We start from the raw sequence: 23,343 nt of genomic DNA, 5'->3' as shown, positions 1-23,343 counted from the left end.
GTAAAATCCCCTCCTCATCTGAGAGTCAGGATGACTGTTCTGAATGTATGGAATCTTTCTACAATGAGGAGAAACGGGTCCAATGATTTACTTACTATACATACCAACAGGCCACATGTTAATAGTTCAGCCTGTCCATGCACTAGGGAAGGGAAACATTACTGGAAGGGAATAATTAAAGCCCTCAGTGTGAAAGGCCTAATGTGCTATGGCATCCCAAGACAGATGGCCTGCTGGACTCGACAGACTCATTTTGGGATGTCAGATGGGGGCAGGAAACAGGACCAGGCTAGGAGGGAAGGAGTTAAAAAGGTGGTTCAATGGAAAGGCCTTAACAGACATAGCTAAAAATATCAGAAAGACTGCCCATATCCCAGTTCAGAACTGGAAGGGATGGGACATAAAGGGCCTCTTCGGAGGATGGTTCTCTTGGCTAGGAGAAATTAAGACAATAATCAGGGTAGTCATGGTCATGCTCGCTGGATGCGAGCTTATTCCTTGTCTCATGCCCCTCCTAGTCAGCACTGTAAAAAGTTTCATAGAGACAGGTGTTGAAAGAAAGACGACCACTACATATAAGAGGATACCAGCAGTGAGCAGATGATGATACTCTCTGAGGCTGCAGATGCACCCTGAGTATCAAGAGGGAGGAATGAAGAAGGAAAAAAAAAAAAAAGAAACTAAAATAGTTGCTTAAATTTACTGCCATGCTCACTGCTCACCGCTTCTGCTTTGGTAAACTGGCCTGCTTACTGCTGCTCACCACCTCTGCTTCTATGAACCGGCCTGCTTACTGTGTCAGCCAAACTGCTTAGGCGGGAAAGTCAGTAGGACCCAAAAGCCCGCGCCATATAAAAGACACCCAGAACGAAGCCCCCAGGTGCTCAGCCTCTGGAGGCGACTCCACTGTGCCTGCACCAGTGCTGAATAAACCCTGCTGTTCTGCATCTCCGAGTTTTGCTTGTCTCTTTCTGTCGCCACGGTTTCTATAACAGGGCCACTGGGCCTCATTCTTCACTCTTAAGGCTTGTCTTGTCACAACCCACCGGACAGGCAGCTCATTTACACCCATCCTCTCCTTCCTGAGGGGCCACTCCTGCTGGAAAGAGCACGGTGGGTGGGTGGGAGCTGCCCAGCCGGTTTAGAGGACCTAAACAGAGACCAGGTGTGGAACAGGCTGTGGATAATTCCCTACCATGTCTTACATCCAGCCATTTAACAAATATAGGTATAGACTAGACACACCTAATATATTTTGGGTCTACAGGTAGGACAGGAGCTGTTTATGTCACACCCATGAGGCTAATCCTTAGGTAAAGTAGTACCAAGTCCCTGGGTACCACAGGTGCCGCCCTTGCCCACTTACTCTCCTTCCCGCTAAAGAAAAGCTGAAAAACAAAAACAAAATAAAATGCGTAAGTCTTGTCCTTTAGCCCTGTGCCTGGGATCAGAGGTTGAGCTCTCTTCCAGCTGCCAGGGTAGCTACTCAACTCTGGGTCAGAGCTAGGTTTCAGCCAGTCTGCAGCCACCACATGAAGCGGCCCCACAGCGCAGCCTCCTGCCCTCCTCCCGGGTTCCCAAGCTTGCCCTACCTCAGTCAGGCCTTGCCTGCCAAGGAACCCTGGTCTGAACCTCAGTTGCGAGGAGGGGGGTGCTATCACGGTTCCCAGACTTCCTTCTGGATATCCACTCGCAAGGCAGAGGGTTGAGGAGCAATTCCCACCACTCCCAGGATCCCAGCTATTCAACTACCTCCAACTTGCACTTGCCCCTTCTGATTTCCCACCCCCCTGCCCCTTCCAAATGCTCAAGGCTGCTCAACCCGCACTGGGATGTGGGGGCAGGCTGGGACCTGGGGCTGCGTGGGGTGCGGACAGGTTGAGAGCTTTCACCGAGGAGGAGGATGTGTTTGGGGCTGAAGGGCGCCTTAAGGGCCAGGCGGGCGTAGGCGGGGGGCAGGGGAGCGGCGAGGACGACGGGGAGGGCTGGGGTCAGACTCGGTGGGCTCGTGGTGGATATAGGGAGCCCACCCACCAGGCTCAGGGTTCGCAGGCCGCGAGAGAGAGGCTAGGGCCCTGCGGCGCCGGACCCGCCACCAGGCAGGCAGCGATCCCCGCCCTCGGCGCCCCGCCCCCGCGGCCGACTAGTGGCCCGCCGCGCCCCGCCCCCGCCCGCAGTGCCCGGATGTGGGTGACGTGCGGCCGCCATCTTCCCGTCCCGGGCAGCCAGCGCCAGTCGGAGCCAGCTCGCGCCGCCGCCGCCGCCATCACTGCCGCTGCCAAGTCCTCCGCCCGCTGCCCCCGCCATGTGAGTCGGCGCTCGCACCTGCACCGGGTGGCCGGCGCTGGCCGCCGCCCTTAGGCCCGGGCCTGGGGAGGGCCCGGGGTTCGACTCGCGTCCCCCACGCGCCCCGCGTCCCGAGACCAGGCCGGCGCCCGTGACTGCGCGCGGGCATCAGGAGAGCCCCGCGGTCCGGGCTGGCCGCGCGGAGCCTGGCCGCGGGAGGGAGCGGACCCCCCGTCTGTCCGCTCCGCGTCTGTCATCGCTGCCGGGTCCACCCCGGACCGTGTCCTGTGAGGTCGCCCTCATTTGACAGGCGGGGAAACTGAGGCCCGAGGGGGAGGGGGCCTCCCTCAAGGTCACGCAGCAGCTCGCCCGCGGGGCCGGACGGAGGCCAGGGCTCGCATCGTGTGGCTTTCTTCCCGGCAAGAAGGAAGGGAGGGACGGATGGAGGGACAGGCGGATGGGCGGAGCCCTGGCTGCGGGGCCAAGGGCTGCAGGCCTTGGTTCTTAATCCGTCCCTGCCCCTCAGGTCGGCTACCGCTGCCACCGCCCCCCCTGCCGCCCCGGCTGGGGAGGGAGGCCCTCCTGCGCCCCCTCCAAACCTCACTAGTAACAGGAGACTGCAGCAGACCCAGGCCCAGGTGGATGAGGTGAGTGGGGTTAGTGGTGTCCGAAACAGTGGGAAGGACCTTGAGGGTTGACAAACCGGTACGGGGGTCCATCTTGGGTTGGGGGGTGATGGCAGTTCATGTTTGGGTACGAAAATATACCATGGCCCGTCCTTGTCAGCATGCAAGCACGGGAGGGCCCGTGGGGATGTTGGTCTGGGCTAACCTGGGGTGTTTCACCCTGGGTGGGTACTCTGGTGAACGGCAGGCTGCTTGAGGCTCGGTAAATAGAGGGTGCTGCTGTGACATACGAGCGGTCTGGCTACCACATGCCCCTGCTGTGTGCTCCTTGCATATCTCTGGTGTGCTAGGCATGTTCTGTATATGTCCTTGGCATGTTAACCATGCCACATGGGGGTGCCTGTTCCCTGTGTGAGCTCATGGTGGGTGGAGGAGTGCCCTTTGAGATGGGCCTTGGCACACACCCCCCTGCCTTGTGGGCCTTCCCCCAGGTGGTGGACATCATGAGGGTGAATGTAGACAAGGTCTTGGAGCGGGACCAGAAGCTGTCGGAGCTGGACGACCGTGCCGACGCCCTCCAGGCGGGGGCCTCCCAGTTTGAAACCAGTGCAGCCAAGCTCAAGCGCAAATACTGGTGGAAAAACCTCAAGGTAAGGGTGGAGGCAGGCGGGAGGACAGGGAAGAGGAGGGGTGGGTGAATGGGAGTATCCTGGTCTGTCTCACTGAGCCTCCTTCTCACCCCCAGATGATGATCATCCTGGGAGTGATTTGCGCCATCATCCTTATTATCATCATCGGTGAGTACGGTGGGAGTGGCTAGGGCCCTTTCTTGGAGAGGGTTCCCCTGCGGTTTCTGGGTTTTGAAGGTCATTAACCTAGATTTTAGTATTCAGCAAAAAGCATATATGGTTGCCAATAGCAGTTCTGATTCATCTAGAGCCCCAAACCTTGAAGTTGTTTAGCTTGCACTTTGCCTGCTTCTGGGCAATTTCTGTTAAGATTTTCAGAAACAGGAAAGCTGGTGGATCCCCAAGGCTCCCTTGAGGCCCTGTTGGGCCTAAGAGCATAATAGACTGGGAACCTGGAATTGGGGAGTGGGAGAGCCGCAGAGACCAAGGGGCTTGAGAAACAGCTGGGAAGCAAACCACCCCACTGTTTGAGAGCTGTGGTCTCAGAGGATTAGGGGTCTGTGGCTCCAAGGCCATACGATGGAGTTGAGAAGACCTTGGAACCCATCTGTGTAGCCTCCTTGCTTTACAGATGAAGAACCTGAGGCCAAGAGGGGAAGGGATGTCACCTAGCTGGGAGGTGGGGAAGGTGGGAGCAGGGCTGGGCTGACACACTGCTTTCTCTCTTTCTCTTCCTCCCTTCTCCCTCTTCTTCCTTCTCTTTCCCTCTCCACAGTTTACTTCAGCTCTTAAACCCCTGAGGAGCCTGCCCTGCCCAGAGAAGGGCCTCTCTCCCCAATCCCCAGCCGCTCCTCCACCTCTCAGCCATATCTTCCAGCCCCACCTCCCCCGGATCCATGTGTGTGTGTCGTGTGTGTGCCCCCTTGTAAATAGCCAGCTGTTATTTATACATATATAATATTATATATATTTGGTCTGTTTGTAGTTTTATTACTAGAAGATTTTTTCCAGTTGTCCTTAACACCCCTTCCTGAGGTTCCCATCACCTCCTTTTTTCCTCTTTTCCTCCTTCCCTTTCCCTCTCTTCCTGACCAACCCCAAGTCCCCTTCATTTGCATCTGCTATGCAATAGTTCCTCTTCCTCTCCTTCCCTTGGATTTAGCTGCTCCTTCCTCCCACCCTGGTCTTCCCCATACCTCCACCCCCACCCCCACCCCCCCTACAAAAAAGACAAAAAGCAACTGTCCAGGCTTCCCTAGGTGCATTTTCTTTGCATCATTGGGAGGCTCTGAGACTGGTCCCTCTTGGTCCTAAGAATCCCATGGTCTTCTGGGAGCTTCCAGCATGTTAATTAGCATCCATTTGCCTACTGACATCCCTTTTGGTTTTCTTTCCCTCCTATCACTTTTCTGTTCAGTCTTTCAACCTGTGTTTCTTTTTTACTGAGGATTTAGTCCCTGTTGGTCCTTGTATCACACTTTCATTTGCATGACTACTTGCAGGTGGTGGGGAGCCTGGGCTTTTGGGGAGCCAGGCTGTTCTGGCCCCCAGAATCACCCCCTCCAGCCCCTCTAGTCCAGTTTGCCTCCCCATCCTGATTTTCCAAACCTCTTGTCCTTCCTTTCCCTCCCCCCAGCTGGTGTGTAAGTGTATTGGAGTTCAGTGTGTTATGATGGACCAATAATTCTGCCACTTGGAGTCTCTCCCCACATTCCTGCTCCCCAGTTTTCATGTGGGGCACTCAGTTGACATTCCCATGGGGTCTCCCTCCCTCCTGTCTGCCTGGTCTGCCTCCTCCTCCTCCCACCAGGAGAGTTGGGGGTTGGCCACAATCCGATCTGTTTTGGGAGAGGTGGCTACAGTGTGTGGGGGGGTCATCACTGCCTTGGGGAGGATGGGGCAGGGCATCATCCCCCCAAATCCTGCCTGAAATCTCTGGCCCCACCCCTGCTGGGGGGTGGATTGAAAACCCTCCCTCACATGGGGGGGGTGTTACCCCATCACTGCCCAGCTCCTCTGACTGCCCCCCTGAATTTAGGGCGGGGGTACTAGTCACTGCCAATATGCGTATGGGACTTGCTGGAAGATGGGGATTCTTGCCCCTCTCCAGGGTGGTCAAGCCCAGAGAGAGCTGTCTCCCCCCTTAGGTGAAGTGATAAAGGAACGGTCTGATAACCTTTTTAAATGGCACAATTTTAGGGGTCTAAGGGTGAATTCCCTTAACCTGCCACTGGAGGGGACCCCCAAACTCTTTCTTCTCCCCACACTTGAGGTTTTTGTGTGGAGGGGGAGCAGGGAGATCTAAGCTGTGGTGTGAAAGGGTAGGGAGAGATGCTGGGGGTGGGGGTGCTGTGTTCTAGACCCCCCCATATTATCCCAGTATCCCCTGCCCCCCTTCCCTCACCCCATGCCCCCAATTCTGTGGCGCATCCAGATTGTGAAAATGTACAATAAATGTGTAATGAGTAACCAGGTGGTGGTCTAAGATCTTTTCTTAACCAGTGGGAAGCATATTGGATCTGCAGGTATAACTGGAATGTTGAGATGATACATCTGGAAGAGACAGCTTTGCCGAGGGACCTGACCTTGGGCAGGGCAGGGCAAAGGCAAAGTATGATTCTCAAAGTGGCCACGAGGGGGCACAAGGAGTTGGTAATGGAAAATGTTCCTGATCCCAGTGTCAGCATGGTGAACCCTGACACTGGAAACCTGGAAGCATGGCTTCCTAGCTTTCCCTGCTCTCCCATCCCTGAGGGCATACTCCATTGTTTACTGGATTCCTTTCTACTCCTTGAAATCTCAGATGCTTTCAGTCTCTCCCGTGGTCATTTATTCCTAGGCCTGAAGTAGATGGGCAACCATGAAATTTCTCTCTCTCATTCTGACTAGCACAGTGCCAGCATCCAGAAGGAATTAAATACTGAACAAAGCCGCTCAGGGAGACCCAGGCAAGTGTGTTTCGGAGCTCACCAGATGGCCTGCCACCCCTGCACTCTTGTGGCTAGACGGCCTGCTGCTCTTGTGCTCTGTTGTGGGATTGGTGACCCTAGACACTATACTGAACTCCTTTAACTTCCAGCTCGGTAACACTCATGGTGTGGCACCCTAGCGTCCCTGCCCACAGGCACTTTAATAGTACGTGGAGAGTGCTCGGTAAGTTCTGGAGGGCCCACTTTTCTGGGCTGCAGCATGAGGATTCAACAGCACAGGAAACCTAGTGTTTCCCACACTTCTGGACTCTTAAGAACTACCAGGAACGCATTTTAAAATAGATTTTCAAGCTCCTTCCCCGGAGATTGATTCAGCAGTTGTAAAGGAGCCAGGTGATTCTTGCAATTAGGTATACAGTCATAATAATGTTCACTTGTTGAGGGCTATTTTTGAGACAGTGCTCAGGGCCTATTCGCCCTTTATCTACTGAGTAATTTACAGGTTTAGGATTACCGCAGGCCTTAGGACCCACCTTCTTTATCAGGGACCTGATACAAGGGTACCAAATCTTGACCCCATTAGAAACTAGCGTTAATCCGGACTGATTATGTAACTTCTCTGGCTCTGTCTCATTTATGAGGTAGTAGGAAGTTAAGTCAGCTGCCTTCTCCCGAGTTTGTAAGCAGTGCACCTCCTGGCCTACAAAAAACGTGGAAGGTGGCTATCGTCATCATGACAGGGTACTGAGACCTGAAGACGGCTTCACCCTAAGGCTCCCACCTTTCAGCTTCAAGGAGCTTCAGAAACCCAGGTCCAAAGTCCCAGCGCGGGGGCGCTCTTGTCACGCGCCTGACGGCTCACAAAGTGCCCCTACCAGAGCCGCCACCGGTCACGTCTGCGCATGCGCAGACTCTACAGGCTTTGGGCAGTGTCGTCAAGGAAAATCCCCGGCTTCTAGGTAAACAAGTTGCCGCGTGAGATGGCCCGCACGTGTCCTCTACAGCTCCGAGACACCTCAGCCTATGAGAAAATGAAAGGCTGGACTGGCGTTTGCGTCACAGATCCTAGTCAGGTCGGGGGGGAGGCAATGCTGCCACAGCCAATAAAGACTTCGGAGGTGGGTGGAGGCGTGGCTTTCGATCAGACTTCCAATTAACGTGCTAGGGCGGCCCCTCCCGCACGTGGATCTGTCACTGCTGGTTGACAAACTGACCAATGAGAAGATGACGGAGGCGGGCGGCACCAATGGTGGCAGTGCGGGGTCTGGGTGGCCGCACGCGGCGCGGGGCATGGGTCCGCGCTCTTAGGCCAATAAGCTTGAGGGGCGTGGCGTCCTGGTCGGCGGGCGGGCCTTGAGAAGCGAAGTCCCCTTGATCCTAGTTGGGAAGAAATTCGATGGCGTGCGCGCCGAGCGGTGAGTGCTCCGGCGTGGGGGGTGAGGAGCGGCGGTCGGTATGGATTTTTCTACGGTGATGTGTTCTATAAGGAGGGGTGTTACTGCAGTGCAGTGAAACGTGCGTGCTAAGTAACCAGTAGGGTCCGACTCTGCGACCCACTGGACTGCAGCCCACCAGGCTCCTCTGTCCGTGAGATTCTCCAGGGATCTTCCAAATGGCGTGATCACCGCGGTGCGAGCTCTGATGGTTGTGGGGGAATAGGGACTGCTAACTCAACTCTAGAGAGAGGGGAGCGGGAGTCCCTTACATCAGATCCCTCAACGCCCTAGGGTCTCTGGACCCCTGATTGCCTCTGCGAGAGTCTTGGAAGTTAGCAAACTGAGGGAGCTGAGAACCCTGCTCCCAGGGAGTTATGGGACAGGACCCCTGAGAACCGGTGGGGGGCGTTCCAGAGCGTGACTGCTGTTTGGGTAGGTACCTTAAGCACTTGAAATAGGCAGGGGTTCTGAGACTGGAGAGAGGCCCTGGGAGGGCAGGTGGGAGGGTACCAAAGGGTTGCTGCAGGTGGGGTGATTTGTGTTACCCTGAGCTAATCAAATCTCAGCTCTAGATGTCTTTCTTATGTGTAAGAGGGAGGGGTTGGGCTTCAGAGCCATTCTTGGGAGTAAACGTGAGGTAGCCACTGTCAGATCCTGAGAGGGAGAATGGGCTTGTGCAGATTGGCTGTACATATGTCTTCCTGAGCTCCTGGAGTGAGGAGGCACCAACAGGGTGTATCTGTCTGTACAAGCAGCCAGGCCTGTGGTTAAGTGACCTGCCGTAAGGTGGAAGACTGAGGAAGTGGGGTTCCTAGGAAATCAGGGGGGCCGGTGGCTGCTAGGGTGTTCTCAAGGGCTTTGTGAGCATGTGAAAACTGGGACTGTGATGATTTGAAGTGTGTGCAGAGTGCCAACTGAATGTCCTAAGGGAGAGGAAGAGGTGGATGGTTTCAGGCACCAAACTTAGAATTGACTGGGTATTTGAGAGGCCCAGGTACCCAGAGCTGGTAACACCTCAACAGTTTCCTGAAGGGTAAGAGGCCAGAATTACGAACCATTATCAGAGCTCAGATTTAAATCCTGGGCCCCATTTATTAGAGTCTGAGAACATATTAAGAAGCAATTTAGGCAAGTTTAGTAATTTCTGAGGCTTAGTTGGTCCTTGTGGAATGGGGATAATGATGCCCATCTCACAGAATTGTTCTGAAGATTAAAGAAGATAACGTATGGAAAGTGCTCAGTGCAATGCCTGGGTCGTGTCTTTATTTATTTATTTAGGTTAAAAAAATGGCTATGGAGTGACAAAATAACAGTGACAGTGTGTAAAATTTATGTGAATGCTGTGATTGGGAACTATTCTTACATTCTTAAGGCTTTTTTTTTTTTTTTTTTTTTCTGCGAGTTGTGGTGACGTCCTCCCCATTTCCCTCTTCCTGGTTCTTCTGGTCCTGAGGTGCCAGGCTTGCTCATTCTTCCCTTTTATTCCTCTCCCAAGATCCAGGCTCTAGCCTGGGCTACGTGCTCTTTTCCAGTTCGATTTCCTCATCCTAAACCCACTCTCCTCCCTATCCCTCCTCCCTCTTTCTGCTGCCATAGTAACAAGAGATTCAAGCTCTGAAGGGGGCCTCAGGGAAGAGCAAAGGTCTCTTGCAGAACCTGGGCCTCCAGCTTCCCCGCCCTGGCTTTGGGACCGGGCCAGCAGATGTATACAGTCTGGGAGAGGGGGAAAGCCAATGCCAGGAGCTGTAGGAGCAAGCCAGGGGGAGGGCGGATGCGAGCCTCGAGCTGAGAGCCAGGCATGGGGGCGAGAGAGGGGGGACCCCTTCCTCCTAATCCTCTCTCCAGGAATCCCTGGCTTGGGGACAGGACGGCTGTCGTTGGGCTGGGGGAGGCGCCCAGGCGGGTGCATGTCCTGGGATACTTGCCAAAAGTACACGATGTTCCCAAGTGCACTGGCCGCCGCCCTCTCGGGCTGGCCGCCTCCCCAACCACTGCCTCTCCAGCCTCCCTGCCCCACATTCCCCGGCTGCCTCGCCCCGCCCCCTTCCTCCGCCTTGACGTCACCACCGCCTCCCGCCCCCTCTCCTCCATTGACGGCAGCGGGGCCTGGTTACTGTGGGTACCGTGAGGCAGGATTCTGGTTAGGGCCTTGAGAGCGGGTGGGGTGGAGCGCGACCTTTTTGTCTACGAAAAAGAAAAATGTGGCGGTGGAGGAGGACAGCAAGGACCGCCTGTGTCGGGGCAGATCATACTAGAGCCCCAAGGAGTGCGGGAGAAGAGGAAAAGCGGTTTCCAGAGAGGAGGTGTCTGAAAAGGAGACAAGGGACTGGACCACAGTAGAAGAGTTGGGGGGGGGGCGGGGAGCATTTTCAAGGAGAGAATACTGAGAATCCAGGTTCCGGAATCCTCTATTTCCTATGACTTCTTGCTTTGTTTTTTTTTTTCTGGGTTATTCTGTAACCTTCCTGAGTCTAGCTTTTCCACAGACCCTTGCCCTGCCACCCCCGCCCCTCATGGGGAACACCACTGTTACGGAGAGCTTAGGCCACGTGACAGTGAGGGATGTGCACCCACAGCTGATTACGTCAGCATCAACCTCTTCACTTGCCACCCACATTTCCAGGGAGCCCTACAGGAACTACACCTCAGTCTTGACTGGAGGGGGTCCGTGTAACTGCAGCTCTTTGCGGCTCAAACTGGCACTTTATTCCCCCAAATTAGGATTCAGGGTTCTGCTCCTTGCCTCTTAAAAATAAATTATAATTTCCAGCCCCTTCTCTATTGCCGACGTCCCTTCTCCTAACCTAGCTATATTTACAACAAAGTCACCATGTTTATAATCACCCTACTGTGTATTAGGTTCTCTTCTGGGGGCTGGGAAATACAGCTAAGGAGACAGATGATGAGGTGCTTGGCTTTGTCTTCTGCTGGTGGTGGGAACTTGAAGGCCTTGCCACCCCACATTTTCTGTGTATAAGGTCTCTTTTCTCAGCCACCCCCTTTGTTGCCCTGTAGCCCTGGCTTCCTGGCTCTCACTTCAGGGCCAGCCCTAATTGTGTGTGGCTGCATCCTCAGGAGAGAAGCACTAGTCACCACGTAGGTTGCTCAGAGTGGCATGGAAGCACCTGCCATTGTTTCCCTTCACAACCTCTGTTGGGTTCTATCTGCCACTTCCATTGTTTGGCATCCATCACCCCACTCCACTCCCACCTCAAATTGCCCTCCTCCTAGCTGTCCACAGGATTTGAAGTGTCAGAGCAAGGGATTGGATATGGCTTTATGAGGACAACAAGGCTGGGGAGGGGAATCTTGGAAAGGCCAAGCTGGGTTTCTGTCTGTCCCTCTTCTCCCAACGACCAGTCATCTCATCCAGCTTGGCCCACCTCCTAAGGTCTGCATTCTTTCTGCCCACCCTCTGGCGAGGCCAGGGTGTCCTGTTGTGCAGGGCAGGTCAGTTCAGGGAGTAGACCTTTCTTAAATATCTACTGTGGCCCAGGTATTTTCCCCAAATAGGGGCAGCTTCCCTCCCCTCCCCTCCCTTCCATTATTTACTGTGCAAGACGTCCTGCGCCCATTGGCTGGGTTGTGGTGTCTGGGGCCCTTCAGCCCAGTGCCAGCACCCAGATCCACGTGCGCCCGGTGTGTGTGACACAGCCCTGACCTCAGTGGGGGCCAGTAGCCAATCAGGCGCCGGGAAGAGATCCCCAGCCAATTGGGGGCGGGGCCTGCGGCTCCACCGGCAGGAGGCCAATGAGGGGCAGTGCCTGGCGTTATGCAACCCGCCTCCTGGCCCCGCTGAGCTTCCACTCCGCTGCGGGTTGCAACGGCGGCGGGCAGGCGGCCGGAGGGCGCTCGCGCGGCCAGGTAAGCATCTCCGCGGCCACCACAGTGGCCAGTCTTCGGCCTCGAACCGGACTGCCGCCACTTGCAGCCTGATGGACCGCTTTTGGCCCGGGCGCTCAGACGGCACACCAATAATCCGCCTTGCTTGCGGTCGTCCACCCCCTTTCTGTCCCCGGGGACGTAGGTATTCCTCGAACCATGTACTGAGCGTCCGCACTCCTGCTTGCCTACCTTACTTCAAGCTTTCTCCCGGCTCCCAGCCATCCCGGCCTCACACCGACCCTCACCAGGCATTCCCCTGCTGCCTTTGTCACTCTGGGGTCCCCGGTTTTGCCCTAGCACCGGGACCTCTTCGGGCTTTACGCTCTCCCTGCGCTTCCTCCTCCAATCCCTGGCCTCGCGCCGGCCGTGATGTCAGCCCGGTTCTAGCTGGAACATCCCGTTCCCGGTGCTAGTTCCTGCTGTTGGCCACAGCCTTCCCTTTTCTCCTGAAGCTCAGAAAATGCTCTGGGCTTGGGGGTGTGGTTGGAGAAGGGAAGAACTACCTGCTGGCTATTGTGTGTCCCTTGGTCAGAGCTGAGTATGTCTGCCTCGGATGGGTGTGTGTGTTGAGGGGGGTGGGGTGGTGAGTGTACAGAAAAGTAGGGGAGTGAGGAGAGAGGATTTATGGGTTCCTGACAATGGCAGGTGCCGGCTTCGGTCCTGTGGGTCGGGAGAGGGTGCAGGGGCCGGAGAAGGGAAGGCTGTGTTGTCTTGACTAGCATAACTGGGATCTTGGCGAGTACCCGGCCGAGGCTTTTGCGCCGAGGGCGGCGGTGATTGTATTTTGCCCTGGGGAGCAAGGCCAGCCTCTGAAACCCCGATGGCCGCCCCTCTTCCTATGGCCACCAAGGCCTCCGGGAACCTGGGATGTATTAGAGGTGGGCGACCCCTGGTTGCGCCTGCCAGTGTGGGAGGGTGGCGTTCCCTCTGCTTCCGCCGAGAAAGGGGGGAGGGGTCGCCCCTCCCGCCCTCTTGTGGGCCCTCCAGCAACCGCTGAGCTCAGCCGCTGACGTCGGTTTCCCTGGCGACCGCGACGGCGGCGGAAGCGCGTGGTGGGGCAGCGCACGTCCGCGCGCATGTGCGGCGGAGGTGGTGCCGCCCCCGGGTAAAATTAGCCCGGAGGCCTAAATATAGGAGACGGCAGGCTCAACCCCTGCTCTGAGGCCTTGATGTCCCAGGCAGAGGAAGGCAACTGATGAGAATTTGGGGATGGGAGGTATCCAGGCTGTGGTTCACAGCTGTAGTCCTAGTCGACCGCTCAGGTTCTGTCTAACCCAGGCCACACTGACAGGGGATGTTGGGGGAAAACCCACCTGCAGCCACGGCTAAGAGGACAGGAACAGAACTTGCCCAGGCTGCCTATTGGAAGCCTCGGTCCCAGCAGTATGGGGCCCTGCAAGGGAGGGTCCGAGTGAAGCCGACAGGTGTTGTGAAGTTACAACCCAGGTTTTTCTCCTTGGTCTCTTCAGGTGCTGACTGTGGTCAAACTTCTCAGTCCTCTGAGGCTTGGGTCTCTCACCTCCCTCCTCTAGCCAGGCCTTCTGGCCCCCTTGAGCGTCTGTGTTGGCCTCTCCACCTTCCCCGTTCTCCTGCCCTCCCCATGGCCCAGACATGAGCAGGAGCGGCCCCCTAGAAGGGGCTGATGGGGGAGGGGACCTCAGGCCAGGGGAACCCTTTTGTCCTGGAGGGGGTCCATCCCCTGGGCCTCCAGAGCACCGACCTTGTCCTGGCCCCAGCTTGGCTGATGACACGGATGCCAACAGCAATGGCTCCAGCGGCAATGAGTCCAATGGACCCGAGTCCAGGGGTGCATCTCAGCGGAGTTCGCACAGCTCCTCCTCTGGCAATGGCAAGGACTCGGCCCTGCTGGAGACCACGGAGAGCAGCAAGAGGTGTGTCTGGATGGGTGTGGCAGGTTCTGGGAGTGGTCTCTGGAGCCATCTGAGCTGGGAGACAGGCCCCAGCTGCTAGCCACTTTCTCCTCATCGTGGGCCTGTTGCTTCTCCTTTAGCACGAACTCTCAGAGCCCATCCCCACCCAGCAGTTCCATTGCCTACAGCCTCCTGAGTGCCAGCTCTGAGCCAGACAACCCCTCTACCAGTGGCTGCAGGTTTGTGGGGCGGGGTGGGGGGGGGAATGGGGGCAAGGGGACTGAGGGCCAGGCTCTGGGGCTAATGCCTGTACCCTCTCCCTCCTTGTGGGCCCTGCAGCAGTGAACAGTCAGCTCGGGCAAGGACTCAGAAAGAACTCATGACGGCACTGCGAGAGCTCAAGCTTCGGCTGCCCCCAGAGCGCAGGGGCAAGGGCCGCTCCGGGACTCTGGCCACATTGCAGTATGCGCTGGCTTGTGTCAAGCAGGTGCAAGGTGAGTGGTGCTCCTGGGAGTGTAATGGTCAGGTTCTGGGTGACCGTGGGGAGCTGTCTCCTCGATAAATGTGCTGCTGCCCACACCCAATAGGGATTCCCTTTTAGCTTAATCGTTAAAGTATCTGCTTGCAGTGCAGGAGACCTGGGTTCCATCCCTGGGTTGGGAAGATCCCATGGAGCAGGGAATGGCAACCCACTCCAGTATTCTTGCCTGGGAAGTCCCATGGAGAGAGGAGCCTGGTGGGCTGCAGTCCATGGGGTTGCAAAGAATTGAACATGACTGAGGGACTAAACCACCACCCACCCCTGCAGCCAACCAGGAGTTCTACCAGCAGTGGAGCCTGGAGGAGGGCGAACCGTGTGCCATGGACATGTCCACCTATACTCTGGAGGAGCTGGAGCACGTCACGTCTGAGTATACACTCCGCAACCAGGTCAGTGCACCCCGCCCCTGCACCCGACGTGCCCCCAGCCCTGCTTCCACAGCTCCTGAACCTGCGTTCATCCTTACTCTCTCGCCTAGGACACCTTCTCCGTGGCTGTCTCCTTCCTGACAGGCCGCATCGTCTACATTTCCGAGCAGGCCGGTGTCCTGCTGCGCTGCAAGCGGGATGTGTTCCGGGGCGCCCGCTTCTCGGAGCTCTTGGCTCCTCAGGATGTGGGCGTCTTCTACAGTTCCACCACCCCATCCCGCCTGCCCACCTGGGGCCCAGGGGCCTCCTCAGGTGAGGTCCCCAGGTGCTCAGGGGGGAAGATGACCAGTCCCTGGAAGCAACTCCTGTGAGGGGCCAGAGGACCCAGGCTTTTCCTCGCTGGGTTTTTCTCAGCGCAGGGAGGGGATGGGGAGCCATACTCACTGCCCTCCTGGTCTGTCTCAGGTTCAGGCCTCAAGGACTTCACCCAGGAGAAGTCTGTCTTCTGTCGTATCAGGTTGGTGGGAGACATGGGAGCAGACCCCTTCCACCTCCCATCCCCCTGCTCTTCTTTGCTGGGTCAGCCATGACCTTGAGCTGGAGGGTGGGTGGCTCTTCACCGATCATCTCTAATGCCCCTTTCTCTTCCTTGCTAGAGGGGGTCCTGACCGGGATCCGGGGCCTCGGTACCAGCCATTCCGCCTAACCCCATATGTGACCAAGATCCGGGTCTCCGACGGGGCCCCTGCTCAGCCATGCTGCTTGCTCATTGCAGAGCGCATTCACTCTGGTTATGAAGGTGGGCAGCCCCAGGCCTGACCTGGTTGGGGTAGGAGGAAGGGTGCCTCCTCTAGGGGGTGAGGCAGAACAGGAGTCTGGGAGACAACTTTGGAACAGGATGAGGGTTTGAACACCCCTTTAGAGGTCGAGTTGGGTAAGAGCTCCAAGTTAGGAGAAGGCAAAGAAAAGTGCCTTGGTTTTCAGTTTTGTTATTGTCGTGGGGCACAGAGATGGTCCAGACTGTCTCTGGAGGCCAGGGGGCCCAGGGGAGAGCTGTGGAGGGAGTCATCTTCCAGTCAGCCTAGGCCTGAGGCAGCACATGGAGCATTCTGCATGAGCTCCAATGGCTACGCCTCCTGTGCCTAAGCTCCCCGGATCCCCCCTGACAAGAGGATCTTCACCACACGGCACACGCCCAGCTGCCTCTTCCAGGACGTGGATGAGAGGTGAGGTCAGGACCTGGAGGAAAAGGAGGTGGTCAGGGCTGAGGCTCTGGCCCTTCTGACACCCCCTCTCCTCTCAGGGCTGCCCCGCTGCTGGGCTACCTCCCCCAGGACCTCCTGGGGGCCCCAGTGCTCCTCTTCCTGCATCCCGAGGACCGACCCCTCATGCTGGCCATTCACAAGAAGAGTGAGTTTCTCTCTTCCTGATCGCACTTCCAGCTGTCTCCAGGGCTTCCTTAGGGCTGCCCCTGTGATTGTGTCTCTTGGTGCCTTGATGTCGGGGTTGGGGGGATTCCACCTCACTTAGCTCTCCCTCCCACTGACCTGCACCTTGTTTCCCATGGCCTTCAGTCCTGCAGCTGGCTGGCCAGCCCTTTGACCACTCCCCTATTCGCTTCTGTGCCCGTAACGGGGAGTATGTCACCATGGACACCAGCTGGGCTGGCTTTGTGCACCCCTGGAGCCGCAAGGTGGCCTTTGTGTTGGGCCGCCACAAAGTACGCACGTAAGTGAGCAGGTAACTGAATCGTGCTCTGGAGGTCGGGCCAGCGTGGAGGGGCCAGGGCTCAGCTCCCCTCCTGCACCCCACAGGGCGCCCCTGAATGAAGATGTATTCACTCCCCCGGCCCCCAGCCCCGCTCTGTCCCTGGACTCTGACATCCAAGAGCTCTCGGAGCAGATCCACCGGCTGCTGTTACAGGTGAGGGTGCAGGGGAGGGGGCTTGGGAGACAAGGAAGAGGGCGGAGTGGGCCTCAGGCCATCTAACCCACTGTCACTCTCTCTGCCTCAGCCTGTACACAGCCCCAGCCCCACGGGCTTCTGTGGAGTCGGCCCGGTGCCTTCCTCCGGCCCTCTCCTCAGCCCTGGCTCCTCCAGTGAGAGCAACGGGGGTGATGCCGAGGGACCTGGGCCTCCTGCCCCGGTGAGTGGCCCTTGAGTCCCCTGTCCTGTCCCCTTGTCCTCAGAGTCAGCACTGCCAAGCCCAGGGGAGCATCATCCACCTCCTTCCTTCCTTGTTCTGCTCTCGTCGTGACTTCCCCACTGGGGCCTTTCTCTTGCACTACGCTCTGGGCTCCCGAGGCTGGCCAGGCCCCCCAGTGCTGCCCACTCCCTGCCCTGTCCCACAGGTGACCTTCCAGCAGATCTGTAAGGATGTGCACCTAGTGAAGCATCAGGGGCAGCAGCTTTTTATTGAGTCCCGGGCCCGGCCTCTGCCCCGGCCCCGCGTCCCTTGTGAGTTGGCGAGGGTGTGGGTGGGGAGCGAGGCCTGGGGGGGGTCCCTAGACCTTCAGCCCAACCCAGGAGTTTCTCTCTCCTTGGACCAGCTACTGGCACATTCAAGGCCAAGACCCTTCCCTGCCAATCCCCAGACCTGGAGGCGGCCCCAGCTCCAATCCAGGCCCCATTGGCCTTGGCCGTTGAGGAGGCTGAGCGGAAAGAAGCCTCCAGTTGCTCCTACCAGCAGATCAACTGCCTGGACAGCATCCTCAGGTCAGGCCATCCTGGCAGCTTCTCTGCCTGGGGCCCCAGCCCCGCCCCACCCAGACCCTGCCCTCATGTCCTCTGGTGCCTCCTCAGGTACCTGGAGAGCTGCAACCTCCCCGGCACCACAAAGCGCAAATGTGCCTCCTCCTCTTCCTGCACTGCCTCTTCAGCCTCTGATGACGACAAGCAGCGGACAGGCCCAGTCTCGGTGGGCGCCAAGAAAGGTGAAGACTGGGGCCTGCCCTGCTCCCACCGCCTTGTCCTCTGGCCCTGTGCCTCTACATGTCTTTGGGGCCCCCACCTCACTCTGTCGTGCCCCCCTGCCAGCCTCCCCTGTGCCATCCATCTCCTCCGCACCAGGCTTTCCTTTCCCAGCCACCCAGGGGGACGGGGTGGTAACTGGCACCGTCTCTCTGCACAGATGCATCAGCAGTGCTGCCCGGGGAGGGGGCCGCCCCTCTGAAGGAGCCGGTGGCGGGAGGAGGAGCCCTGAGCCCGCTCGCCCTGACCAATAAGGCAGAGAGCGTGGTGTCCGTCACCAGTCAGTGTAGCTTCAGCTCCACCATCGTCCATGTGGGAGACAAGAAGCCCCCGGAGTCGGGTATGGATGTGGCTGAGGGCGCAGAACCGGGGCCCCATCTGATCTCTCAGCCAGAGCCCCCTCCTTCCTTGCCTTCTCCTGCCCTCTGGCCCCGAATGGAGAGAAGGAGCCTCCCTCTTAGCATTTCTCACTCTCTGCTCGCCCGCCAGCCTTTGCTGCCTTGTCTGTCCCCCACCTTGCTTCTTGTGTTCTTACTGTCAATTCACACACACAGTCTGGGGTGCAGGGTTCAACCTAGGGTGCTGCCCACAGAGGGTCTGAAGGCAAGGACTGTTGAAAAACCCTTGAAGGGTCTTTGGGCATTGATCTGGAAAATGCATGAGGAGAGAGTGGGGGTAGGCTTCCCTTCCGAGGAGGGTCATGGGGGTATCATCCTTGGGTAAGGCCCCTGGAGGGGACCGAGTGTCCTTTCTTGAGACACTTTTGCGTGGAGCTCCCTAGAGCTGGTCCTTGGGAGGCGGTGGCCAGGATTTGCAGGGGACGCCCAGGCTTGGCCGCAGGGTGGAGGCTGGGGGTTTGGCTAAGCTGTTGGACGTGGAGGGGTTGGTGCAGGTGTGCTAATCGTGAGGTGCTCCTGACCTTTCTCTCATCTCATCCTCCTCAGACATCATCATGATGGAGGACGTGCCCAGCCTGCCTCCCGGTCCAGCTCCCAGCCCAGCCCCCAGCCCCACGGTAGCCCCTGAGCCAGCCCCAGACGCCTACCGCCCAGTGGGCCTGACCAAGGCCGTGCTGTCCCTGCACACTCAGAAGGAGGAGCAGGCCTTCCTCAGCCGCTTCCGTGACTTCAGCAGGCTGCGTGGACTAGACAGCTCCTCCACAGCCCCCTCGGCCCCTGGGGAGCGAGGTAGCCACCTGGGAAGCCCCTGAGCCTGCCCGCTGCCCAGTCAAGGACCAGAATGTTGGGGGAGGGAGTTCTTGAGGGAGATGCTTCTGCTCCAGGGACCCAGGCTGTTGCTGCCTCCACCACCAGGGCCCTGCCCAGGGATAGGGCCCTCGCCAGCCCCTCCGCACTAGGGTGGGGGCCTGGGCTGCCACCCGAGGAGGGCAGCGTGGGGAGCTGCACTCAGAGGCAGGCCGAGGTTCTCTGCTTCAGGTAAGCCGCTCCAGGCCCAGTGTAGGGACAGGAAATGTGCCACTCAGGACTCCGTTGTTGCTGATTGGGAGGTCTATGTAGACTGGCTGGGAGAATTGGGGCAACTTCATGGGGCAGAGGATCAGTGCTTCGGGGGCAGCTGGCTGCCCTCCAGGTGCCTGCGGGAGGCTCCCTAAAGGCCTCAGGACTGGGCTTTCCTGCCCACCTCTTCACTCCGTCGTGAGCTAGGCAGAGCATGGCCCAACTGGCAGGAGGATCACCTAGGCTGGCAGCGCCTGCTGGAGTTTGGCGGAGGGATCGGAGCCACCTGCCCACTCATCCATGGACCTACCCTGCCTCCTCCTGTCTGCCAGCATGCCTCTGTCTTCTGCACACCCCCAGCACGACCCCTCATGTAACCTTTCCTTTCCCTGGCTCCTTTGTCTGTAAATCCTCCCCTGTCACCGTGATTCTTCCCTGAAGGCTCCCCGAGTCCCCTCTGTTATGTGTGGGCCGGGGAGCCATAGGTCCTTCACCTACCCTCTCCCTGGTCAGAGCGGCAGGGCAGTGGGGGCGGCAGGGGCCTAACCCCCAGGCTGAGGGCCTTGCTAACCCTCGTTTCTCCCTTCAGGCTGCCACCACAGCCCTGCCACCCACGGCCGCCGCCACCATTGCCGGTCCAAAGCCAAGCGCTCACGTCACCACCAGACAGCTCGGGCCGAAGCCCCCGGCTACATTTCCCAGCCCTCGCCTGTGCCACCCTCTGCCCCCTGGCCCCCGCCACCAGCCACTCCTCCCTTCCCAGCTGTGGTCCAGCCATACCCCCTCCCCGTGTTCCCCGCGAGAGGCGGCCCTCAGCCTCTCCCTCCTGCTCCCACGTCTGTGCCTCCTGCAGCTTTCCCTGCCCCCCTGGTGACCCCCATGGTGGCCTTAGTGCTCCCTAACTATCTGTTCCCTACCCCATCCACCTATCCCTACGGGGCACCCCAGACGCCTGCCGAGGGGCCTCCGACCCCTGCCTCCCGCTCCCCGTCTCCATCCCTGCCCCCGCTGCCCCCCAGCCCTCCCCACCACCCCGACTCTCCGCTCTTCAACTCAAGATGCAGCTCCCCGCTCCAGCTAAACCTGCTGCAGCTTGAGGAGCCCCCTCGCGGTGAGGGGGGTGCAGCGGCAGGGGGCTCTGGGAGCAGTGCTGGGCCCCCCCCTCCCAGCGAGGCTGAACCAGAGGCCAGACTGGTGAGCTCTGACCCAGTTCCCCCTGCCCTCTTAGGGCCCCCGTCCTCTTAGGGCCCCCGCGAGGCTCTCTCCCCCACCCCACCGCCCGGTCCTCCCCTCTCATGCTTCTTCCTGCCCTCCTGGTTGTCCCCAGAGGATGGGGTCATGGGGTGGGAGACCCCAGCTGAGTTTCTGAACAAGGCAGAAATCAGCTGCCTCATCTGTGAAGTGGGGACAGTCCTGTCTGTCTGACAGGTGGCGAGGACATCCCCATAAACTTCTGAGAGTGCGTCTGCCACTTGGAAGGGGTCCAGCGTCACGTCCCTCCTCTTCGCCAGCTCTCCTCTCACTCAGCCTGGGCCCAGTGTCGTGGAGTGGGAAGAGACCACTTGGGCTGGGTGTGCCCCCAACCAGTGGCAGCAGTAAAAGGGAAGCCAAGGTGTTGATTCCTTAATCCCTTCCTGTCCCCCTCGCCTCCCCTCCCCCAGGCGGAGGTAACTGAGTCCTCCAACCAGGACGCTCTCTCGGGCTCCAGTGACCTGCTGGAGTTGCTGCTACAAGAGGACTCGCGATCTGGCACCGGCTCTGCTGCCTCAGGCTCCTTGGGCTCCGGCTTGGGCTCTGGTTCAGGCTCCCATGAGGGGGGCAGCACTTCTGCCAGCATCACACGTGAGTGCCCCCCCCCCCAATACTTTCTAGAGTAGGTCAGTGTCTGGGGAGTTGGGAAGCCAGGTCCCACCTTGGCTGAGTGGCCTGGGTCCATGCACTGCTTTCTAAGGCCAGTGGGCTGGACCTGCGACCTTGAGTGAGGTCTGGTGGAACACCTGCTGACCTGACTCTGTTGGCTGCTTGCCTCTCACTCTACAGGCAGCAGTCAGAGCAGCCACACAAGCAAGTACTTTGGCAGCATCGATTCTTCAGAGGCTGAGGCTGGGGCTGCCCAGGCCAGAGCTGAGCCTGGGGACCAGGTCATTAAGTACGTGCTCCAGGATCCCATCTGGCTGCTCATGGCCAATGCTGACCAGCGTGTCATGATGACTTATCAGGTGCCCTCCAGGTGAGGACTTTGGGAGCACTCCTTGCCTCCCCTTCAGAGAAGTGGGGAGGCTGCCCCCCTCACTCCCTGGCTAACTTGGGGTTTTCTTCCTGGGCCTGCCTCTGCCCTGGGGCATTTCTGTTCTGTCTCCTGCCCCTTGGAGCCCCAGCAATAGTCAGGCTGAGACTAGCTTTCCTGGTCTTGGGAAGGCCTGAAGTCTCAGAACACGGTTCTGGGGAAAAGCATGAGGCACTGAGAGGGGAGCTGTGATAGAAGAAAAGTGCCAGCTTCCTTGTGGGCCCTGGCCCCAGTTCCCATTCTCTGCCTCCTGAACCTCTTCCCGGAGCAGGGACATGGCCTCTGTGCTGAAGCAGGACCGGGAGCGGCTCCGGGCCATGCAGAAGCAGCAGCCTCGGTTCTCAGAGGACCAGCGGAGGGAACTGGGTGCTGTGCACTCCTGGGTCCGGAAAGGTCAACTGCCTCGGGCCCTTGATGTGATGGTGAGAGGAGAAGTACAGGCCAGGAGGGTGAAGAAAGAATTGAGCTCAAGTTGAAAGGACAGAGGCTAAGGGCTGATCCCGTCACTGTTCCTTGGATCATTAATTCTGAAGGATGTTAATTCCACTGAGCTTGGTGTTGGGTTATTTAGTGTTAAACCATGTGAGTTTTGTGGACCTTTTCTGGGCCAGTCCTGTACTAATATACATTGTGGCTGTCCTGCAGTGGGGTCCGGAGACAGGATGTGACACATTTTCCAATCTTGTTGACCCCATGTGCATCTGCCTGAATTAGTATTTCCTAGGCATACATTTTGGAAAGTACTCTGGGGCTTGGGGACAAGGGGAGCTGGGTTGGCAGGTCAGCACTGAGAATCTGCCTGACTCACCCATACCCTTTCTTCTTTCAAGGCCTGTGTGGACTGCGGTAGCAGCACCCAAGAGCATGGCCATCCTGATGACCCTCTCTTCTCAGAAGTGGATGGACTGGGGCTGGAGCCCATGGAGGAGGGTGGAGGCGAGGGTGGTGGCGGTGGTGGTGAGGGTGAGGGCAGCGATGAGGCCCAGGCCCAAGCTGGGGCCAGGGTCTCGAGCTCTCAGGACCTGGCCATGGAAGAGGAAGAGCAAGGTGGGAGCTCACCCAGTCCAGCCTTACCTGCCACAGAAAATGGCACCAGCTAGACTCCATTTGGGGCCACCTCCAGGTGTGCATGAGAAACTTCCATCTCTCATGCCTCAGAACTCAGATGTGGCTGGACCAACCAATAAGAGAACTGCTCCAGCTTCTCCTGCTGTAGTGGGGCGGGGCCCCCATCACCAGCCCAGGACCCAGGGGCTGCCTCTGGCCTCTTTGGGAACAGAGGGTGGCATTCTTCAGCTCAGCCCAGCCCAGAGAAGCCTCCCATCACGTCCCCGGTGAGGAGTCGTTCCATTTCCTGGACAAGGTTGCTGACAAGCTGCTGAAGTGGTCTCTCCAAGTCCCAGCTGAGCCGGAGTCCCTGTCCCTGGGGATTGGGGCTGCATTTATTTATTGGGGGAGTCAGCCCTCTCCCCCACCTCCTCCCCAGATGAGGGCAGGAGGAGGGTGTGAGGCCCAAGCAGGACCCTGCGGTCCAAACCCCTAGCTGCTCCAGGGTGGGGGAGGTTGGTGGACCATGGAGTCCCTGGTGCTGCCCCTCAGGTGGGACCCAGGTGTTCTCAGCTGTACCCTCTACCGATGGCATTTGTGTTTTTGATATCGTGTCTGTTATTTTTAATACAAAAAGGAAAAAAATACCAGGTCTTTGTGGAATGAAGTTTGGGGGTTGGGTTCCCCCCCCCGGGGGGGTGGGCTCTTTGTGGGGAAGTGTGCCCCCCCTTCCTGGAAAGTAGTAGTGAGAATGAGTTATTCCCTCCCCTGAGGACCCACATCCCTCTTCTCCCCACACCCTTTCCCAATGAGAAGGCAGGTCTAGGTGGCTAAGACACGGAGTCCCGCAGTCATTCATAGTCGAGTTGGTATCCCAGCGGTGTGGGAGAAGGGAAGCTGGTGCAGAGTGTTAACGGTCTGGCTCAGAACTTGCCAAGGGGGGAACTTTGGAAAGGATAAGTGATTGGAGATTGATGGCAACCTTTGTCCCGGTTATTTCTCGTTTAGTG

At 58.2% G+C, this 23,343-nt stretch overlaps 2 protein-coding genes across 6 annotated transcripts; both read left to right on the top strand.

Moving 5' to 3' along the window:
* Positions 1-2,150: 2,150 nt before the first annotated feature.
* On the top strand, positions 2,151-6,014 carry VAMP2 (vesicle associated membrane protein 2). Its single transcript, XM_043903771.1, has 5 exons — positions 2,151-2,307; positions 2,813-2,933; positions 3,404-3,562; positions 3,658-3,709; positions 4,317-6,014. Coding segments are annotated over exons 1-5 (351 nt in total). The 5' UTR covers positions 2,151-2,305; the 3' UTR covers positions 4,334-6,014.
* Positions 6,015-7,733: 1,719 nt separating this feature from the next.
* Positions 7,734-22,445, top strand: PER1 (period circadian regulator 1). 5 transcript variants are annotated; one of them, XM_043903766.1, is made up of 23 exons: positions 7,734-7,886; positions 13,262-13,684; positions 13,804-13,902; positions 14,003-14,157; positions 14,472-14,593; positions 14,683-14,884; positions 15,038-15,089; positions 15,229-15,371; positions 15,720-15,798; positions 15,876-15,982; positions 16,147-16,300; positions 16,387-16,495; positions 16,587-16,718; positions 16,924-17,029; positions 17,122-17,287; positions 17,375-17,505; positions 17,703-17,882; positions 18,487-18,729; positions 19,589-20,193; positions 20,661-20,841; positions 21,040-21,229; positions 21,558-21,708; positions 22,117-22,445. In XM_043903766.1, the coding sequence occupies exons 2-23, from the start codon at positions 13,404-13,406 to the stop codon at positions 22,384-22,386; spliced, it is 3,858 nt and encodes a 1,285-aa protein (XP_043759701.1). In that variant the 5' UTR covers positions 7,734-7,886; positions 13,262-13,403; the 3' UTR covers positions 22,387-22,445. The 5 variants fall into 5 exon arrangements, with proteins under 5 accessions (XP_043759701.1, XP_043759703.1, XP_043759704.1 ...); XM_043903765.1 differs by lacking the exon at positions 7,734-7,886 and adding an exon at positions 11,603-11,771; XM_043903767.1 differs by lacking the exon at positions 7,734-7,886 and adding an exon at positions 11,807-12,330.
* Positions 22,446-23,343: the final 898 nt, after the last annotated feature.

Source organism: Cervus elaphus, chromosome 5 (genome assembly GCF_910594005.1).
Source record: "Cervus elaphus chromosome 5, mCerEla1.1, whole genome shotgun sequence".
NCBI lineage: Eukaryota > Metazoa > Chordata > Mammalia > Artiodactyla > Cervidae > Cervus > Cervus elaphus.
This window is presented reverse-complemented; position numbering and strand designations above follow the sequence as displayed.

Excerpts from the sequence above, each read along its gene's own strand:
- VAMP2 (XM_043903771.1), top strand. Across the intron at positions 2,934-3,403 it reads CCCAGGCCCAGGTGGATGAG|GTGGTGGACATCATGAGGGT; the intron begins GTGAGTGGGGTT and ends GCCTTCCCCCAG. Across the intron at positions 3,563-3,657 it reads ACTGGTGGAAAAACCTCAAG|ATGATGATCATCCTGGGAGT; the intron begins GTAAGGGTGGAG and ends TCTCACCCCCAG.
- PER1 (XM_043903766.1), top strand. The coding sequence starts at position 13,404 with ATGAGCAGGAGCGGCCCCCTAGAAGGGGCTGATGGGGGAGGGGACCTC. Across the intron at positions 14,885-15,037 it reads GGGCCCAGGGGCCTCCTCAG|GTTCAGGCCTCAAGGACTTC; the intron begins GTGAGGTCCCCA and ends GGTCTGTCTCAG. Across the intron at positions 17,288-17,374 it reads TGCCTGGACAGCATCCTCAG|GTACCTGGAGAGCTGCAACC; the intron begins GTCAGGCCATCC and ends GTGCCTCCTCAG.